At 45.0% G+C, this 20,382-nt stretch overlaps 1 protein-coding gene across 4 annotated transcripts in view; it reads right to left on the bottom strand.

The window, feature by feature from the left end:
• TMEM38B (transmembrane protein 38B) overlaps positions 1-4,882 on the bottom strand; it is a 47,381-nt gene extending 42,499 nt beyond the window's left edge. The window contains exons 1-2 of one of the 4 annotated variants that reach the window (XM_065406104.1): positions 4,728-4,882; positions 2,370-2,473 (exon numbers count right to left, since the gene is read on the bottom strand). Coding sequence is in view for 1 of the 4 variants with exons in the window: in XM_065406102.1 (XP_065262174.1) it covers positions 4,728-4,833 (106 nt within the window). In the remaining 3 variants the exon portion in view is untranslated. Of the gene's footprint in view, positions 1-2,369; positions 2,474-4,727 lie in introns of those variants that run through there. The other 3 variants (XM_065406105.1, XM_065406102.1, XM_065406103.1) reach the window with 3 other exon arrangements.
• Between the last annotated feature and the right edge of the window lie 15,500 nt (positions 4,883-20,382).

The following is a 20,382-nucleotide window of genomic DNA, read 5'->3' as shown; positions in this document are numbered from 1 at the left end:
AATATGACTAACAAGTGGCACCAGTACCTCACTCATGAAAACTAAATTTCCCTTCACAATTTAAAGAAAATGTTTCTTATGTCACAAAGTGTATAGTAAATAAGTTTTTTTTCCCCTCTTAAAAAAACCTCATACTTTAACTGGTGATCATGCCATTACTAAAAAAAAAAAAAAAAAAAAGACACCGTTTCCACAAATTATCCCTACAGAGTACTTAGAAAAGAATAAATTTGGAGTCCTATATATGATACATGGTCCAAGGTTTAAGTTGTGAAAACAAAGGAAGCATTTCAAAAAAGGAAAGTCAGTTTCTAAAAAGAATGCAGTAAACCCTCAATGTAATAAAATATGATGCAGGCTGCTGACTGACTATGCTGTAACACAATGGGACACCACCTATACTGCAAGTCTACTGACTGAGTTACAGCTGGAATGATTTTGGCCCATTCGCAACTCCAGTATTTACGTTACAATTCTTTTCCGGGGGGGGAGGGGGGAGCTCAACGCCCCTTCCCCCCCCAAAAAAATTACTAATTCCATGCTCAAGTTAGAAAATGAGCTATACTTAAACCTAGATAAATATTACGAAAACAAATTTATGTACATTAATTGAAATTTCTAAGTGAATTCAATGTGTTCTCAAACTGATTCTATGGTCATTTACAGCATTGCAGTTTGTTGATAGGAGTAAGTGTAGAAGCAACAAAAAATTAAGCATATGGAAAATAAATGTTGAATACATATACATAAGTATTCCTATCAGAAACCTGATTCTAAAATAGGAATGATGATCTTGTTGTATTTAAAGTAGTGGACTGAGGACACAGGAGATCGGGGCTCTATTTCTGGCTCTTCCACATACTTCCTGTGTGACCTTGCACCAATCTTTAATCACCGAATCAGATCATCTATCTGTAAAATGTGGGCATTTTATTAATGTTTGTGAGATGCACAGATACTAAAGTGAGGCATGCAAAAGAAAAGCAAGTCAGACAAAAAATTACAATCCAAGAACAAAAATATACCGTAAGACCAAAGTACCCAATTTACTCAACAGCTTAAACTTTCAATATCAAATAGCCACAATGAACTGCTTGAAAATAAGTAACAGACGAAGATTTATTCACTGAAATTTGGCTGGTAGTTCTAAATATTAATTATTTTTTAAAGTGAAGCTCTGTTCAAGCCTGTTAAAACAGAACTACTCATTTGACATATTTTATCTTTATGAATTATTTGTCTAGCTCTAGCCAGAGCTAGGGAAGTACTGAAACTAAGGCAAACTTTCTAAAATGCAACATTTTACTAAAGCCACACTGAAGACGTGCCATGGGGGGGGGGGGGGGGGAGTATGTCCTTTCTTCACTAATGTCCATCTCCAATTTGGACCCAATTCTGAAGCTGAGAGGAATTTGGAACTTGAAAGTAATGCAACATCTTCTCAATTATCTATAAATAGGAGATTTCTCACTTTTAATCTGCTTGTTCATTCAATAATGTCATAAGCCAATATTTGTGACATCACAACCACTTTTACAGTAGGGAATTTACTACCACAATTGGTTTACACAGAGATGCAATCCATCAGGAGACGCAAAAGGTAAAAAGCTTCTATTAACATTACCATTAGAGTAATCAGCATAGATTAGTATCTGTGGAACACAGAAATGTGTGGTTTAGGTATTTTTAATGCATCTGCCTACCACACTTTGATATTATGCAAATAATTGACACTGTATATATTTATAGTCTTATTTAGATTTTTTCAGTTATTTTATCTAGTTCATGACATTAGAGAAATTTCAAATACTGTTGGACACTATGTTAGTTAATAAGCAAGCCTTGACAAATCCACTTGCCAATGGCAAACAGTAAAACTTTTCTTGGCGAATTTACTCATCAGTTATCATAGAAGTAAGCTTTCATTTAAACAAAAATAAAGCGTCTAGCCCTTCTGGTAGCAAATAGCTTTCAGAACATGAAGTAAACAGAGCAATGCAATGGTCTTCCTAAATCTGCATAAGTCTGATACAACAGTCATGAACTGCCAAAGACCCAGATATGGGGAAGTTACTCGGGGGCAGTTACTCTTTTACAGAAAGTTTTAAGTCACTCCACAGTAGCTATTCCAGTCTCAAGGCTGGATTAATCTATACAACATTTGACCCAACTCTATGCGAAGTGAAGGCTAGTTGATAGCCCCAAATCCATAGTGCACAACAAACCCCACAGAGCTTGCACCCCAACACAGACTTTCCAAATACTGCACCAACTCCTATACAGAAGAAAAATGTTGGAAATGCTACAACATAGCTTTCCATAGCAGGGAAGGATTTACTCTTATAACAGTCGAATTAGCTTCTACACACCTGACTGTCGTGTTGACTCTGGAGAGTTTCTGGGCCCATCTTTGTTCAATCCCTCAAAAATGGGATGTTTTGAATTTCTAAGGAACTTCAACCACTCATCCCTTCTGTCCAAAGCCATGCAGGGAAAAAAAAAAAAAATCAAGCACCAATAGCAAGGCTTTCAACCAGCAAGTTACTGGATGATTTGTCAATTTATTTTCCCTAGCTTGAAAAAATGGGAAGGCATGGCATTGGTAGGAGATCATAACTAGGTGGCTTTTGTTGCTGATTTATTGCTATTTGTTGTGAATATGCTGATTAATGAAGAGGTCCTTCACTGTTGTATATTTCAAAATTGTCAAAAAGCATCTAGATAAGGATGAGCACTATAATTTTGTGTATTAAGTAAAAGAATAGCAGCAAGAGCACAATCACCTGACTTGAACTGTACAAATATAAAGTCAATAAGGAGAGAGATCCCTACAAATCCATATACAACATTAGAGCCTCCCTGCTTGGGGGCACTCATTTCAAAAAAATGTTACAGAAAGTTTTCCAGTAATTTGCCACTAAGTTAGACAGGACATACACCACTTGAAATTGTAGTGGAATAGACATGAGAAAACAAACTTCAGAAATAGACACGAGAGAACTGAAGTTTCAAGTTATCATTATCAGTTGCAATAATATCGCATTCTGAAGTTCAGAACACTTAAGTGTAAGAATAACTTTTTTAGAATAATTTTACAGTTCTAACACCATTCATCCCTAATTATTTTGCAAACTGTATGTACTACAACTGAAATGCAGCTACCTCTGGGGTGGACAGCAGCAACCAGCTGAAGCACAGAACATGCATAAAAAGGAATGGTTATCTAAGGCCACCAGAGCAAGCCTCAATTCCTCTGAAAATGAACACAAGTTCTTTAAGATCTCTTGTGTCTGCAACAACAATAGAAAAAAGGGGAACATGGTTTTTCAAAGTTTGTAGCAATAGTAGAAGCTATAGTGTAGACAAGGGTCAAGATTGTTTACCATTATATTATCTAACCCTGCTTAATGTTACCTATTCCCTATCGCCTGCAAATATTCACACCACCACTCACCAACAAAGCGTATGTATATCATTCCCACAGTGCTGGCATGGAAGGGGTTTGTGGGAGCAGTAACAGGTGCATCAGGCAACAGATTGAGACCCTCCACTCCACAGGCACACAGAGATTCAATTTCTGGGGCTGAAATCAGTGGCAATTTTAAGTGCATACAATTCACAGATTATAAAACCAGAAGGGTCCACTATGATTATGTAGTCTAACCTCCTGAATAACAGAAGTCATAGAACTTCCCGCTTTAAGTAGAGCATAGCTTTTAGGGAGGGGGAAATCTTCAGTCATGTAGAACCCACCATTTACGTCTGTGCCCCATGCACACATTTAACTGCCAAGAGCACCAGTCTCCATTTCCTATCCATGGTCTGATACATACAGGCTTGGCAGAACTCAATTTTTTTATATAATTTCAACAGATAAATTAGCTGTTTATTTTAGTGCAACATTATGGGTTTAAACATTTTTCCCATTGTTATCTATTTAAATGTTCACAGCAGGGGCAATTTATGGGGGGAGGGGGTCTAAATTATTTAACAACAGTAGATACTGCGATTCACAACGTTAAAGCTTAAATTGTCAACATAACACGTCAAAACATACACAGTAAATACCCTTAAATCACACTGTGGTTCTCAAGCAGCACTTCGGTTTTTAGAGCTGGCAATATTGTTTTCGTCAGTTTGCCTGTGTGCACTGCAATGGGTGTTCACCGACATTTACAGATACAAATCTAACTGCAGGTCTCGGGTGCCAAGAGGCTGTGGCAGATGTTCAATCCCTCAGACACCCGCTCTCCTGCTCGGACAGGCTCAGTTGTGTTTCAGCAGGAGTGCCTGTTAGGGGCAGGGAGCGCTCAGAGTTCCCCGAGAGGTGGGTGGGTGTCAGGGAGAAGCACCCAGGACAGGGAAGGTCGGGGTGAGGGGGAGGTTGGCTGGGGGGTGGAAGGGGATGTGGGGGTCCCCATGCCACCCCATGTACAGCCCCACAAAGCCCAGGGCCGGCGCTACCAGAGACAGATGCGGGGGGGGGCTGGGGTGACCATATACTTTACCCCCACCACCCCCGGCTGCCGGGGTCCCTCCCCCGGCCCTGCTGGGGCCCCCGGGGACCCGCCGGAGGGGGAGGCGGGGCAGCCCAAGAACCAGGGCTCCTGGCTGGGGAGGGCACGGGGGGAAGGCGCCGGGCTCCCCGGGGACGGAAGCGGCAGTTGGGGGGTCCGGCCTCGGGCCCGGCGGTGTCTGGGGACACCGGGGTGGGGGGGCGAGCTCACCCCGCTGCTCCTTCAGCGCCATGACGGAGGCCAGGTAATGCGCCGCGTCGAAGAAGGGGAACATGGGCAGGCGGGAGAAGCGCAGCGGCACCTGCCCCAGCTCCATGGCGGCGGCGGCGGCTACCCCTCGGCCCGGGCCTGGGCCTGGCTCTGGCTCACGCGCCGCCCAAACAGCTGCGGGGCGGGGAGAAGGGAGGGGCTGCGTGTTAATTGGTGGGACCAGCACGGGGGGCGGGACCTGCTAGGGGGGCGGGGAGCTGCACGGGGGGCGGGACCTGCTGGGGGTTGGGGGGTGCTAGGGGCAGGGGGGCAGGGAGCTGCACGGGGGGCGGGGGGTGCTAGGAGTAGGGAGCTGCACGGGGGGGCGGGACCTGCTGGGGGCGGGGGGTTGCTAGGGGCAGGGGGGCAGGGAGCTGCAAGGGGTGGGGGGGGGTGCTAGGAGTAGGGAGCTGCACGGGGGGGCGGGACCTGCTGGGGATTGGGGGGTTGCTAGGGGCAGGGGGGCGGGGGGTTGCTAGGGGCAGGGGGGCAGGGAGCTGCAAGGGGTGGGGGGGTGCTAGGAGTAGGGAGCTGCACGGGGGTGGGACTTGCTGGGGGTTGCTAGGGGCAGAGAGCTGTATGGGCAGGGGGGAGTTATTATCTGTATGGCCATGGGAGGGCTCAGGTACCAGTGGGGATGGTCTGCTCAAGGCAGGGATTGGGGGACCAAGGGCATGAGGGGAACATCTGCTTGGGGGAATTACAGAACCAGTATGTGGGGATTGGGAATTAGGGACCTGAATGGGAATGGGGGGTTGGTAGGGCGATTAGGGAACTTTATGCTTATGGGAAGGAGGGAATCTACTGCATGGATTAAGAACCAGTGTGGGTATGGGGGGTATTTGGGACCTGTATGGGCATTGGGGGGTTGGTAAAGAGATTAGGGACTTTTATGTGTATGGGGCGTGAGGGAATCTGATGGGTGCAGGGGATTAGGAACTAGTATGAGGATTGGGGGTGAGGTTCTACTGGATGAAGGGGGATTTGAGACCTGTACTGAGATGAACACTGTAAATTCCTTAAACAGCTTTTGCTTTAATCACAGGTCTTGAATCCTACATCACTTTAGAAAAACCTCTTGAAATTCTACCATTAAATAAAGAGGTTAGAGGAACAGGGGAGTTCTCTGCCCTGTGTAACAAAGCTTTCCTGCTCGTACTATACTAATAGTTTATTTACATTACTACTACCACTATCCTCTCTCCCTCCACACATGTACAACAACAGAAGGTACTATGTGTTTTTTTCTTTTAGCAGCCTTGCCTAATATTTTGACCCTTTAAAATCTAAGCACATTTACAAAAAAGGTGCCTCTTCAGAGAAGTTAACTCAAGTTATGTGCACTTGACTTATTTCTGTTGTGTTAGCCTATCCAAGGTGACGACAAATATGCTGCTCTCCCACACTGCTTCCACTGTAACGCCTCAATGCTGCATTCAGATCCTCGCAGACGCAAGGGTCAAACCATACAGATGTGACTGAAGCATCAGGGCACACATATGCTCCATTTACAAGTAAAAAAAAAACATGTCTAACTGACACCCCAAACTCAGCCTGGGCTCCAAGAGTCAAGCTGGTTTCTGTCCATCTCATCCACCATCACTAGTCATAGGGACAAAGATATCCGCACTTAGACAGTTCTGCTGATGATGCTACAGGAACCAAAAGAAAAACTGGCTCATTTTGCCATAGCTGTATTGGCTAAATTCATGCAGATCTGCCTCAAAACCAGATGATTATACTGCTTAAGGTGTCATTTTTACACTCAATTTTTAAAAATGTAAATAGGGCATAAAAAGTTATGTTGTATGTATAGCCAATATTCTCTCTTAATTCCAGAAAATGACATTAACGATGCTTGTGTGACGTTACCTGTTACTAACAGGTCATTTGGCAATTCATGCCACTATGAGTCGTTTGAAGCAAGACTTAGAGAGTCCCTCCATGTGCACAGCCACTCAATTTGTTTTTTTCATTTTTTGCCTTCCAACAAAGGATCTTAAGGTATTTGGTCTTTGTCTTAATGCTTGTGTTTTGTATGGGGCTGAACAAGCTCTGTGCTTAATAAATAAGTGACCACATAAAGCTAAAATATCCCAGCCTTTAACAAAAGTGCTTGATTCCTATAGGATGATAGAAATTAGAGAGGATATAGCTATCCTCTCCATCCTGAAAGCGTAGGAGGTAATCTCCCCATTGAAGACATACCACTTTAATTGATACTGAATTTGGAACAAATTTCAATGCTGGAGTAAGCAGGATTATGTCTGTGATCTTGTACTCTATACGATTTTTTGAAAATATGCTAATGAGTGTGAATATAATGTAACTGGAATATGCTTCATGCAAAAGGTCTCTGGTAAGGTATCATTACAAAGCTTATAATCTACTGAGTGTGGTCATCCTATTTGTATAAATGTATCACTCTTGTATCTGAAACTAGAAATATGAAATATAACTCTGAGGTCCTATTGTAGTTGTGCAAAGTGTGGGCCATTAATGGTGGTTTGGAATCTTGATGGCTCCCATCAACCAGGACAATTGACTGTGGATGGCTCTGTTTGCTTGCAGGCCTTCCTGTGAGTCAGGCTGGGAGGAATGAGGGCTTGGAGTCTTACAGTGACATGTGATCATGTCACCTGAACTGGAATCCATCTTTAACCTGGTGCTTTTCCATTTAGAAGGAGGAGTGGGAACCCAGAGAGGGACAAAGGATTCCCGCCTTGTGCAAAGCTATATAACCGGGTGGAACAGAACAAAGGGAGCTGCAATCATGAGAAATCCCCTAGCTACCACCTGAGCTGGAACAAGGGCTGTACCAGGGGAAAGGATTGTGCCCAGACTAGGAAGGCGTCCAGTCTGTGATAGAAGCTTATTGAAACATCTGAGGGTGAGATTTTATCTGTATTCAGTTTTCTTACTGTACTAGGCTTAGACTTGTGTGTTTATTTTATTTTGCTTGGTAATTCATTTTGTTCTGTCTGTTATTACCTGGAACCACTTAATCCTACTTTTTTGTATTTAATAAAATCACTTTTTACTTATTAATTAACCCAGAGTATTATTAATACCCGGGGGGGCAAACAGCTGTGCATATCTCTCCATCATAGAATCATAGAATATCAGGGTTGGAAGGGACCTCAGGAGGTCATCTAGTCCAACCCCCTGCTCAAAGCAGGACCAATTCCCAACTAAATCATCCCAGCCAGGGCTTTGTCAAGCCGGGCCTTAAAAACCTCCAAGGAAGGAGATTCCACCACCTCCCTAGAGAACCCATTCCAGTGCTTCACCACCCTCCTAGTGAAATAGTGTTTCCTAATATCCAATCTAAACCTCCCCCACTGCAACTTGAGACCATTGCTCCTTGTTCTGTCATCTGCCACCACTGAGAACAGCCGAGCTCCATCCTCTTTGGAAGCCCCCTTCAGGTAGTTGAAAGCAGCTATCAAATCCCCCCTCATTCTTCTCTTCTGGAGACTAAACAATCCCAGTTCCCTCAGCCTCTCCTCATAAGTCATGTGCTCCAGACTCCTAATCATTTTTGTTGCCCTCCGCTGGACTCTTTCCAATTTTTCCACATCCTTCTTGTAGTGTGGGGCCTGTCATAACTATAAAGGGAAGGGTAACAGCCCTCCTGTGTACAATACTATAAAATCCCTCCTGGCCGGAGACTCCAAATCCTTTTACCTGTAAAGGGTTAAGAAGCTCAGGTAACCTGGCTGACACCTGACCCAAAGGACCAATAAGGGGACAAGATACTTTCAAATCTTGGTGGGGGGAAGGTTTTTGTTTGTGCTCTTTGTTTTTGGTGGTTGTTCGCTCTTGGGACTGAGAGGGACCAGACATCAATCCGTGCTCTCCAAATCTTGCTGAACAAGTCTCTCATATTTCAAACTTGTAAGTAAACAGCCAGGCAAGGCGTGTTAGTTTTATCTTTGTTTTCTCAACTTGTAAATGTAACTTTTACTAGGGTGTTTACCTCTGTTTGCTGTAACTTTGAACCTAACGCTAGAGGGGGTTCCTCTGGGCTCTTTAAGTTTGATTACCCTGTAAAGTTATTTTCCATCCTGATTTTACAGAGATGATTTTTACCTTTTTCTTTAATTAAAAGCCTTCTTTTTAAGAACCTGATTGATTTTTCCTTGTTTTTAGATCCAAGGGGGTTGGATCTTGATCCACCAGGAATTGGTGGGAGAAAGGAGGGGGAATGGTTAATTTCTCCTTGTTTTAAGATCCAAGGGGTTTGGATCTGTACTCACCAGGGAATTGGTGAAGAGTCTCTCAAGGCTACCCAGGGAAGGGAATTAGCACATTGGGAGTGGTGGCAGCGGACCAGATCTAAGCTGGTAGTTAAGCTTAGAAGTTTTCATGCAGGCCCCCACATCTGTATCCTAAAGTTCAGAGTGGGGAAGGAGCCTTGACAGGGCCCAAAACTGGACACAGTACTCCAGATGAGGCCTCACCAATGTCGAATAAAGGGGAAAGATCATGTTCCTCGATCTGCTGGCAATGCCCCTACTTATACAGCCCAAAATGCCGTTAGCCTTCTTGGCAACAAGAGCACACTGTTGACTCATATCCAGCTTCTCGTCCACTGTGACCCCTAGGGCCTTTTCTGCAGAACTGCTACCTAGCCATTCAGTCCCTAGTCTGTAGCAGTGCATGGGATTCTTCCGTCCTAAGTGCAGGACTCTGCACTTGTCCTTGTTGAACCGCATCAGGGTTTTTTTGGCCCAATCCTCTAATTTGTCTAGGTCCCGCTGTATCTGATCCCTAGCCTCCAGTGTATCTACCACGCCTCCCAGTTTAGTGTCATCTGCAAACTTGCTGAGAGTGCAGTCCACACCATCCTCCAGATCATTAATAAAGATATTAAACAAAACCAGCCCCAGGACCGACCCTTGGGGCACTCCACTTGAAACTGGCTGCCAACTTGACATGGAGCCATTGATCACTACCCGTTGAGCCCGACGATCTAGCCAGCTTTCTATCCACTTTACAGTCCATTCATCAGTGTTATAGAGGGTGAACAATTTATGAGTAAAACGGATTTATTTGGGGTTTGAACCCCATTGGGAGCTGGGTATCTGAGTGTTGGAAACAGGAGCACTTCTTGCAGCTCTTGGGGGATGTGGTTCAGACCTGGGTCTGTGTTTGTAGCAGGCTGGCATGTCTAGCTCAAACCAGGCAGGGCACTGAAGCCCCAAGCTGCCAGGGAAAACAGGCTCAGAGGTAGTCTCGGCACATCAGGTGGCAGTTCCCAAAGGGGTTTCTGTGACCCAACCCGTCACAATGCCCTATTGAAGTCTGTGGGAATTGATTCTGTTTACACCAGTACATGTCACTGTTTCTCTCTAATTTGTGTTTTTCTGAGCCCAAAACTACAGAAAAATTACTTGAACTGTTTCTCCAATGAATATACATCTGAAACACTGAAGTCAATGGAGTTACCTTAAGGAAAACAATAGTTGAATCTTATCAAATAATGTCAGAATTTAACAAAAAGAACAGGAGTACTTGTGGCACCTTAGAGACTAACAAATTTATTAGAGCATAAGCTTTCGTGGGCTACAGCCCACTTCTTCGGATGCATATGCTCTAATAAATTTGTTAGTCTCTAAGGTGCCACAAGTACTCCTGTTCTTTTTGCGGATACAGACTAACACGGCTGCTACTCTGAAAAGAATTTAACAAGAAAATGCCTGTATGGTCAGAAATAACTAAAGTACAATAAGCAAAATATCATGCTCCCTTCCAAGACAGAAGGCATGCACCAGACTGCTGTTCCATCACCATATCATAGACTTTAATAATAGAATCATAGACTTTAAGGTCAGAAGGGATGATTATGATCATCTAGTCTGACCTCCTGCACAACGCAGGCCACAGAATCTCACCCACCCACTCCTGTATCAAACCCCTAACCTATGTCTGAGCTATTGAAGTCCTCAAATTGTGGTTTAAAGACTTCAAGGTGCAGAGTATCCACCAGCAAGTGACCCATGCCCCACGCTGCAGAGGAAGGTGAAAAACCCCCAGAGCCTCTGCCAATCTGCCCTGGAGGAAAATTCCTTCCCAACCCCAAATATGGCGATCAGCTAAACCCTGAGCATGTGGGCAAGACTCACCAGCCAGACACCCAGGAAAGAATTCTCTGTAGTAACTCAGATCCCACCCCATCTAACATCCCATTGGGCCTATTTACTGCTGATAGTCAAAGACCAATTAATTGCCAAAATTAGGCTATCCCATCATACCATCCCCTCCATAAACTTATCAAGCTTAGTCTTGAAGCCAGATACGTCTTTTGCCCCCACTGCTCCCCTTGGAAGGCTGTTCCAGAACTTCACTCCTCTGATGGTTAGAAACCTTCATCTGATTTCCAGTCTAAACTTCCTAATGGCCAGTTTATATCCATTTGTTCTTGTGTCCACATTGGTACTGAGCTTAAATAATTTCTCTCCCTCCCTGGTATTTATTCCTCTGATATATTTATAGAGAGCAATCATATCTCCCCTCAGCCTTCTTTTGGTTAGGCTAAACAAGCCAAGCTCTTTGAGTCTCCTTTCATAAGACAGGTTTTCCATTCCTCGAATCATCCTAGTAGCCCTTCTCTGTACCTGTTCCAGTTTGAATTCATCCTTCTTAAATATGGGAGACCAGAACTGCACACAGTATTCCAGATGAGGTCTCACCAGTGCCTTGTATAGCGGTACTAACACCTCCTTATCTCTACTGGAAATACCTCACCTGATGCATCCCAAGACAGCATTAGCTTTTTTCACAGCCATATCACATTGGTGGCTCATAGTCATCCTGTGATCAACCAATACTCTAGGGGTCCTTCTCCTCCTCTGTTACTTCCAACTGATGCATCCCCAGCTTATAACAAAAATTCTTGTTATTAATCCCTAAATGCATGACCTTGCACTTTTCACTATTAAATTTCATCCTATTACTATTACTCCAGTTTACAAGGTCATCCAGATCTTCCTGTATGATATCCCAGTCCTTCTCTGTATTGGCAATACCTCCCAGCTTTGTGTCATACACAAACTTTATTAGCACATTCCCATTTTTTGTGCCAAGGTCAGTAATAAAAAGATTAAATAAGATTGGTCCCAAAACCGATCCATGAAGAACTCCATTAGTAACCTCCCTCCAGCCTGACAGTTCACCTTTCAGTATGACCCGTTGTAGTCTCCCCTTCAACCAGTTCCTTATCCACCTTTCAATTTTCATATTGATCCCCATCTTTTCCAATTTAGCTAATAATTCCCCATATCAAATGCCTTACTGAAATCAAGGTAAATTAGATCCACGCATTTCCTTTGTCTAAAAAATCTGTTACCTTCTCAAAGAAGGAGATCAGGTTGGTTTGGCACAATCTACCTTTTGTAAAACCATGTTGTATTTTTCCCAATTACCATTGACCTCAATGTCCTTAACTACTTTCTCCTTCAAAAATTTTTCCAAGACCTTGCATACTACAGATGTCAAACTAACAGGCCTGTAGTTACCCGGATCACTTTTTTTCCCCTTTCTTCAAAATAGGAACTATGTTAGCAATTCTCCAGTCATACAATACAACCTCTGAGTTTACAGATTCATTAAAAATCCTTGCTATTGGGCTTGCAATTTCATGTGCCAGTTCCTTTAATATTCTTGGATGAAGATTATCTGGGCCCCCCGATTTAGTCCCATTAAGCTGTTCGAGTTTGGCTTCTACCTTGGATGTGGTAATGTCTACCTCCATATCAAGTATCAGAGGGATAGCCGTGTTAGTCTGGATCTGTAAAAAGCAACAGAGGGTCCTGTGGCACCTTTTAGACTAACAGATGTATTGGAGCATAAGCTTTCGTGGGTGAATGCCCACTTCATCAGACGCATGTAATGGAAATTTCCAGAGGCAGGTATAAATATGCAGGCAAGAATCAGTATGGAGATAACGAGGTTAGTTCAATCAGGGAGGGTGAGGTCCTCTGCTAGCAGTTGAGGTGTGAACACCAAGGGAGGAGAAACTGCTTCTGTAGTTGGATAGCCATTCACAGTCTTTGTTTAATCCTGATCTGATGGTGTCAAATTTGCAAATGAACTGAAGCTCAGCTGTTTCTCTTTGGAGTCTGGTCCTGAAGGTTTTTTTGCTGTAAGATGGCTACCTTTACATCTGCTATTGTGTGGCCAGGGAGGTTGAAGTGTTCTCCTACAGGTTTTTGTATATTGCCATTCCTGATATCTGATTTGTGTCCATTTATCCTCTTACGTAGTGACTGTCCAGTTTGGCCAATGTACATAGCAGAGGGGCATTGCTGGCACATGATGGCATATATAACATTGGTGGACGTGCAGGTGAATGAGCCGGTGATGTTGTAACTGATCTGGTTAGGTCCTGTGATGGTGTTGTTGGTGTAGATATGTGGGCAGAGTTGGCATCGAGGTTTGTTGCATGGATTGGTTCCTGAGTTAGAGTTGTTATGGTGCGGTGCTGGTGACCAGGGGGCGGAGTTGGGGCGGGGGGGGGGGCGCGAGCCCTTCCGGGCTCCGGAGCCTTTGCTTGTTTGTCCAGTGTCCCGACCTAACATTGGTCGGGACGCGGGACAAACAAGCAAATATCGGGACAGTCCCGATAAAATCGGGACATCTGGTCACCCTATTCCCACATGAAGGACAATCAGTGGATTCTTTCCCTCTCCCGTTAGGATCCTCTTCAGCCTCATGTCCACATCCCATATCTTAGCAGCCAGCAGACAGCACACCCTTCTGTTCTTTGGATCAGCTCTGGTTACAGACCTGGTCTATTCTTCTCAGTAAGGAATCCCCAATCACGTAGACCTGCCTTTTCCTGGTGATGGTGCAATTCTCTGGTCTATCCCCTGTTCCCTCTGGCTGCAAGTCCTCTCGATTCCTATTCTCCCTTGCAATCCTCCGCAACCCATCCCGTATCCTCCTGGGGCTCATATTTGATGTTATCTCCATTGACTCTTCCCCTCTTCTTATAGGACTAGCTGCTCTTCTCTTCTTCCTTGCCCTCCCACCTTCAGCGACCACCTGCTGTGCCCCTTCTTCATTTTCCAACTCCACAAACCTGTTGCTGAGCTTTTTTTCTCCTTCACTAGCCCATCTTTTCCTCTGCCTGGTTCTCTTAGTCACATGCTTCCTGTAGCGGGGTGGACACCCGCTCCTGCCCTAAGGGGTTTGGAACAGCCCTGGGGAAGGCTGGGGCAGGGAAGGTGAGCTGATTCGGGGGAAGTGGCTGCAGCTGGGGCCATGCCCCAAACAGACTCAGCTGTCCCTCTAAAGGCAGGGAGCCAGGAGCTCAGACAGAGTCTCTCTCTGCGTTCAGAGAGAGACGGGCCTGGCTGCAGGGAGCTAAGACAGAGTACCTGAGTGGAGCAGGGTTGGGGAAAGGCTGAGGAGCTGGGGAGCTCCAGCCTGGAAAGCCCCAGGCTGCAGCCTAGTATTAAGCCAAGGGGTACTGGGGGTTGCAGAGGGCAACCCAAGTGTAGGCCAAGGCAGCAGGTCCAAACCCTCCTTGCCAGTCATGAGTAGGCTGATACTGCAGTCTGCCCCAGGCGTGGGGCTAGACGATGACTGGCAGTAGCCTTACACTGAGGCGAGGTGGGATTAGTGGGTGGGGGTTCCCCTGGGAGGGGAGACCCAGCATGTGTGGGTACTACCAGGGGGCAGCACCCAGAGCAAGGGGCACCAGGGTCCTGGGAGGGACACGGGAGCCAGTAGGAGGACAAGGCGGATCACCGGCCTGCAGAGGGCGCTCTGGGCTGGAGTGAGCTGATTCCCCGAAGAGACCAGCAGGAGGCGCCGCAGGGGTGAGTCCGACCCCTTACACTTCCATTCTCCACTGTCCTCACCCAGCAGTCTCCCCTCAGAGTTCTTTGGTCCTGCTTCCATCTGCAAGTCTGAGCTTTTCCCTTCAGACTCCTCATGTCTTTGCTCCATCATCTGCTCAAACCCCCTTCTAAACTCAACCAGAGTTTCCATCTGCATCTCCAATCCTCGGATCTTTTCTTCCATCAGCTTTATCAAGTGGCACTTCATGCAGACGAAACTCTTTTCAGGTACCCCTCCAGGATCATGTACATGCCGCAGCTTCCACATCCAGTCATCTCCATTGTGTCTTCCACTGCTTGGGTCACTACCACTGCTGCCTCTGTATCTGTCATAAGCTTCCCACCTAAATCCTATAAATCCGGGAAACACAAACTAAACCACAACACCACCACCCACAGCAAAACAAACCCCCAACGCGCACCAAAACACTGCCAGAACACCACACACTCCATTCACTAGCCTGTCTGTTCCTCTGCGTGCCTCTTAGTCTTCCCCCCAAAACTCCCCTTGCAAACTCCCCTGTTTACAGCTCTGTTTGCTGACTCCTGTGCCGCTGCCTGACTGGCTGGCTACCTTTATAGGACCCCTAGTCAGAGAAGCCCCTAATCAGGCGTCAGCTTCTCTACCAGCCTCTACACATACAAATACAAATTGCTACAAATATCTTCTCCTCCAACAGAGAGGAGCAAGGGTGAACCTTTATTGTTGATCCCTTTAATGAAATTCTTACATCTCCCAAGCATCTGATCACATATCTGCACCTCAGTTGCCCTCTACCTCTGTGATTGTCTGTAGTCTCCCCCTGCTGGGCAGATAATGTAGCTTGTTAAGGTTTAGCCCTCCCGCCAAACCTCAGGTAGAGTCCTTCCCCTTTCAGGGCTCACAACCATAAATAGTCTCCAAGCTAACTAAGAAGTTCCTTACACTGATGATATATGGGGGAACGTCCTCTCTCTCTCCCTCCTGAAGCCCCAAAATAAATTGGTAAACCCACCAGTCCTCCAGCTCCTACTAGTGTCATGTGACTAACTCCCATGGTTTTATCACAAGTCTCATAGACTCTAAGGTCAGAAGGGACCATTATGATCATCTAGTCTGACCTCCTGCACAACGCAGGCCACAGAATCTCACCCACCCACTCCTGTAACAACCCCCTAACCTATGTCTGAGTTATTGAAGTCCTCAAATCATGGTTTAAAGACCTCAAGGTGCAGAGATGTGATATATGATGTTTCATTTAAAGCTTCTGCTCCATACACATCCCTAAATCGTCTGCTCCTCGCAAAGCGATTACATGAAAAGCTCAGTTTTCATTTAAAAAACAAAAGTAAGTTTCTAGCCCTCAGGGATGCAGAGAAAAGCTTGAAAATGTGACCTGAGTGCACCCGAAGGGCTCAGACACCAAATAAACAGAACCAAAATGTTGTTGTGGTTGTTTTTTTTTTGTAAATCCCATTCCATTTTGGGGCCTGACTCATTATTTTTGAACACCTGGGGTTAGCAATCCTAGTAACGGTACATTGCCTCAGGCCTTTTCCTTCTTGTTGTACCCCTCAGCTGTCTTCTATGACCTTCCTTCTCACACACTTTCCACAGCTTTTCCTCTCTTGACAGAACCTTTTAACCAGATTCTTGTTCCCCTGGGTTTTTGGGCTTCTTGCCACCAAGCACTTCCTAAATCCTTCTCCAATAATATCACCCCTCAGCTTATACACTCATCACAGGATTCCCTTTTGATCAGGTGATCCAGGAATACACTTCCCTCCTGAGAAACTACATTTCCCAAAATTCCAATCCTTAAAGGGGCCAGTAATCTCCCCCATTTTAGCAGGGCCTGACCTTAAAGGGCTCACCATGCTCTGCCATCCTTCCCAGGATAGAAGGACTATGGTTTTAATTTTTGTGATGTAAATTGTACACTGTGGGAGGGGAATAGGTGATGAATAAAGGATGGGCTGTGCTGTGAGGTGATTGGTTGAGTGATACACAGAGGAATGATGCCTGTTGAAGGCTGTGGTAGAGGAACAAGAAGAGTTAGTTGGATGGCTGGGTGTTCCATGAGCTGAGGGGTGTTTCCCCAGCTTCTCCTGGTCCTGACTAGATACTCTTGCCTTAATGTCGAGGCAAGAGTGGGTGATAGGTGTATACAACATCTCTCCAACCCAGCAAGGGTCAGTGGGAATTTTAAAATAGGAGGCAGGGTGATCATTTTTGTTATCTGGACTTTGCTTCAGGAATTTTTTCAGTAAACATAGCAAGCGGAGCAAAGGTTCTTGGACCAGGATATATTCATTAACTATGAGGGATTAGTTGTGGAATAATTCCAGCAACAGAGATGAGATCCAGGTGACTGGAGGCTTGAGGTTCCAGAAGCAACCTGTATAGGGGAGGGACTGCACCATTCAGTGGACACCCTCAAGTGAGAACCAGTCTAACACCACTTCTGACTGCCCATACGCTCCTGACTTCATCCATGACAAACATTCCAACTCCTTCCAGCAGCTGCTCAATCATCCTGCACCCCAAAGATGAGCCCACTTGCTTTGCTTCTTGCCATAAGTGTTATATAAAAAATCCTCCCAGTTGGTCTCTGTAGTGATATTCTTAAATTAAAGGAAGATAGAGTTGTAACTAAGCTGTTTTTTTTATTATCCCAGTTACTAGAAGAGAATTTTGGAAAACTCTTATAATTGTTATAGTTGTATTATAGTTATGTCCAGATTAGGGCTCCATTATGCCAGACACTATACATATGCATAGTGAGGGACAGTCTCTGCCTCCAAAGAACTTACAGTGTAAATAGGACAGGAAAAAGGAGGGAAATACTATTTCCCCAATTTTACAGATGGGGAACTGAGGCACAGAGAGATTAAATGACGGGACCAATGTCAAACAGCCAATCTGTGGCAGAGCTGTGAACTGAACCCAGATCTCCTAAATCTCAGTTCCAGGCCAATGTCGTAATCACATGACCATCCTTACTCTGTCTATACAACTATTAATATGAAGATCACTTCTCAGGAAAAGCAGTTGAAGCACAAATTGTTAATATATTTTGACCTGTCCTTATAAAAATGGAAATCGTAGGTCATTTTTCACTGTAGAATTTTGCTTAGCAAATCTTCAGGTATGGTGTGATTCAGTAGGAAGTTAGTAAATTGCGTCTCTGTTCTAAGGCAGTAATGAGTTAAAATGTAATTTTTTCTTCCATTAAATGAACTGTGATATATCTGCACAGCTGTATCCATCAAAGAATACCTGATAATGTTTTATAGGATGTTAATTACATGCTTCTTCCAGTCACTGACTCGATAAAGAAATAACCTTTCTAGGTTACTTCACTCCTTGCAGTACTGCTTCTTTCCCACTGAGTGGCATCAGGTTCATTTCTGAAAAGCAAAAGCAATTCAAACCAGCTTGCATGTGGTCATGGGACACAGGAGAGGGAGAGAAAATGGCAATAGGTACATTTAGGAAGCCACTTTAAAAGTACTCATTGCTTTGTTATACAGTACTAGATGCCCCTTTGGAGAGGGGCCTTCAGCATGCTATACTAATGATTCCCTCTCTTGTGGAATGAGGGAGACCCGGGTGCCAAAGATGGTTAGAGGCCTGCACAGATACAAAATTTGTATCTGCATCCGATCAGCAATCCGCAGACAGGATCAGCGGATATAAAGCAGATATCAGCAGATTTTCAGGGCTCTAAAGACAGTAGTGGGCCATGCCTGATTTTTATGGTCTGGGAACAGTTTTTAAATGAAACATCAAAATGAGAGTGGCAACCAGTTCTCTTACTTCCTGGAGATGTAGGAGAAGGAGCTGGATGCCGGATGTGTATTGACAATTTAAAAAAAGGTTTGCTTCTGATGCAACGAGAGAGAGAGAGAGAGAGAGAGAGAGAGAGAGAGAGAGAGCGCAAGCAGGAGACTACCAGTGTTTCCTAGACAAGTTGTTACTGAAAAGCAAGGAGTGTGGCAATCAGGTTCTTCATCTCATTATGGAAAAAATTACTTCACCAAAAATAAATCAGACATGAGCAACACATGGTCAGTGCTAGTGCTGGATTGGATTGGAATCTGATCTAGAAAAAACAACAACTGGCCACAGACTTTCCAGAGATCAAAGATACTTCAAGAGTAATTAGAAGACGGCAGATGAAGAGCATATACCTGAAATTAATCATATACAGCCTTCTACCTGATATGCAACCACTCAGAGAGCTGATGACTCCCGTGTGTGGAATGAGGAAAAACAAAGGTGCTGAAGATGGTAGAGGTGCAGGCCTAATGGTATGCCTGCAGCACTATTAGATAAACTTCCCAATACAAGGGAGAGTGGGAATCAGATGCCTTTACCTCCTCAGACCTAACAGAAATTGGGGGAGGAGGGGCGCGCACTCATCAGCATGGCAAGGCATTCAGCTTTATTGCATGAGCATGGAATTCACGATCAACTCCCCAGAGTACAAGCCGTGAATGGTTCTACAGCCAAAGAAATGTTTGGATGAACTTCCACCTAAAGCAAAAAAAGCTTTGCCTTAGACACCTGCACTTCACCTACCATCCCTTACATCTGTCCTAAGAAATATTTTGACAGTTGTACTTTCCCTTTCTGAAGAAAAATGGGACTTGGAGAAAGGAGTTCAAGTGCATGTTGACTTTGTGACAGAATATCTCCAAATCCACCACCCCATCACAACAGAAAGTGGCAATTTAAAAGACAGACACCATCATCCTGTGACTCTCCAGATCTTACAAAAGAGGCTGGAGACATACAACAAGGTATTAATCTCATACCTCATGGTGGAGAACGTACCCATGGGGAAAAAGGACTGGTTGCTTTTTTTCTAGTAAAGTTGCTAGTGAAAATTGGATATACTTATTTAACCTTTAATGTCTTAATGTCTGGGATCCTTGTCGGGGGTTGAAGTCTGAACTTGGCAACAGGGCCTAGCAGCGAGAGTCAACAGCTGTGTCACCCAGTGGTGAGAGTCAATGGCTGGGGGGTAGGGGACCCCAAGCCTTCCCTACTTCACCGGGTTCCGATTTGGGGCCCTGTGAGTAATGGTTCAACTGTGCAGCCAGGGCTCCCCATGCCTGCTCCCTGAGCCACTTCCTATCCCGGCTTCAGTTTCACTGATGCCACTGGTCTGTGTCTAGATCCCCCCTGGAGTTCTCACTGTTCATGCTCCGAAGGGTTTTCCTCTCAGTCATGGCCCGTCATTCCCACCCCTATGGATGAAGGGCCTGCAATGGCTTGGTGGTTGGGCCTGGTCCCAGCCACGTGGCGCCCCGGCGGCATCTCTGCAGGAGCTTAGGCTAGGCTGAACTGAGCTGCTCCCGCCACTGTGAGCATGCCCAGCAGGTGCAGCTGGGCAGGGCCTTCTTGGACCCAGAGCTGCTCCTTAACCCTCTGTCATAAGCATACAGCTAAGGGTAGCACAAAATCCCTCCTTTACCTATAAAGGGTTAAGAAGCTCAGATAACCTGGTTGGCACCTGACCAAAAGGACCAATAAAGGGAGAAGATACTTTCAAATCTGTGGGGGAAGGTTGTTTGTTTTGTCTCTTTGTGTGTTCTCTCTGGGTCAGCGAGGAACCAGGGCAGGGAAAATACAGCTCTCTAAGCCATATCTGAACTAAGCATCTAATATTACAGAAATAGGAAGTAATAGCAAGGAAATGCGTTAGATTATCTTTTGTTTTAGCTTGTGAATTTTCCCTGTGCTAAGAGGGAGGTTTATCCCTGTTTTTGTAACTTTAAAG

The sequence above is a fragment of the Emys orbicularis genome, chromosome 6, assembly GCF_028017835.1.
Source record: "Emys orbicularis isolate rEmyOrb1 chromosome 6, rEmyOrb1.hap1, whole genome shotgun sequence".
In the NCBI taxonomy this organism is placed as follows: Eukaryota; Metazoa; Chordata; order Testudines; family Emydidae; genus Emys; species Emys orbicularis.
The sequence above is the reverse complement of the archived record's forward strand: the minus strand, read 5'-3'. Positions and strand labels throughout refer to the sequence as shown.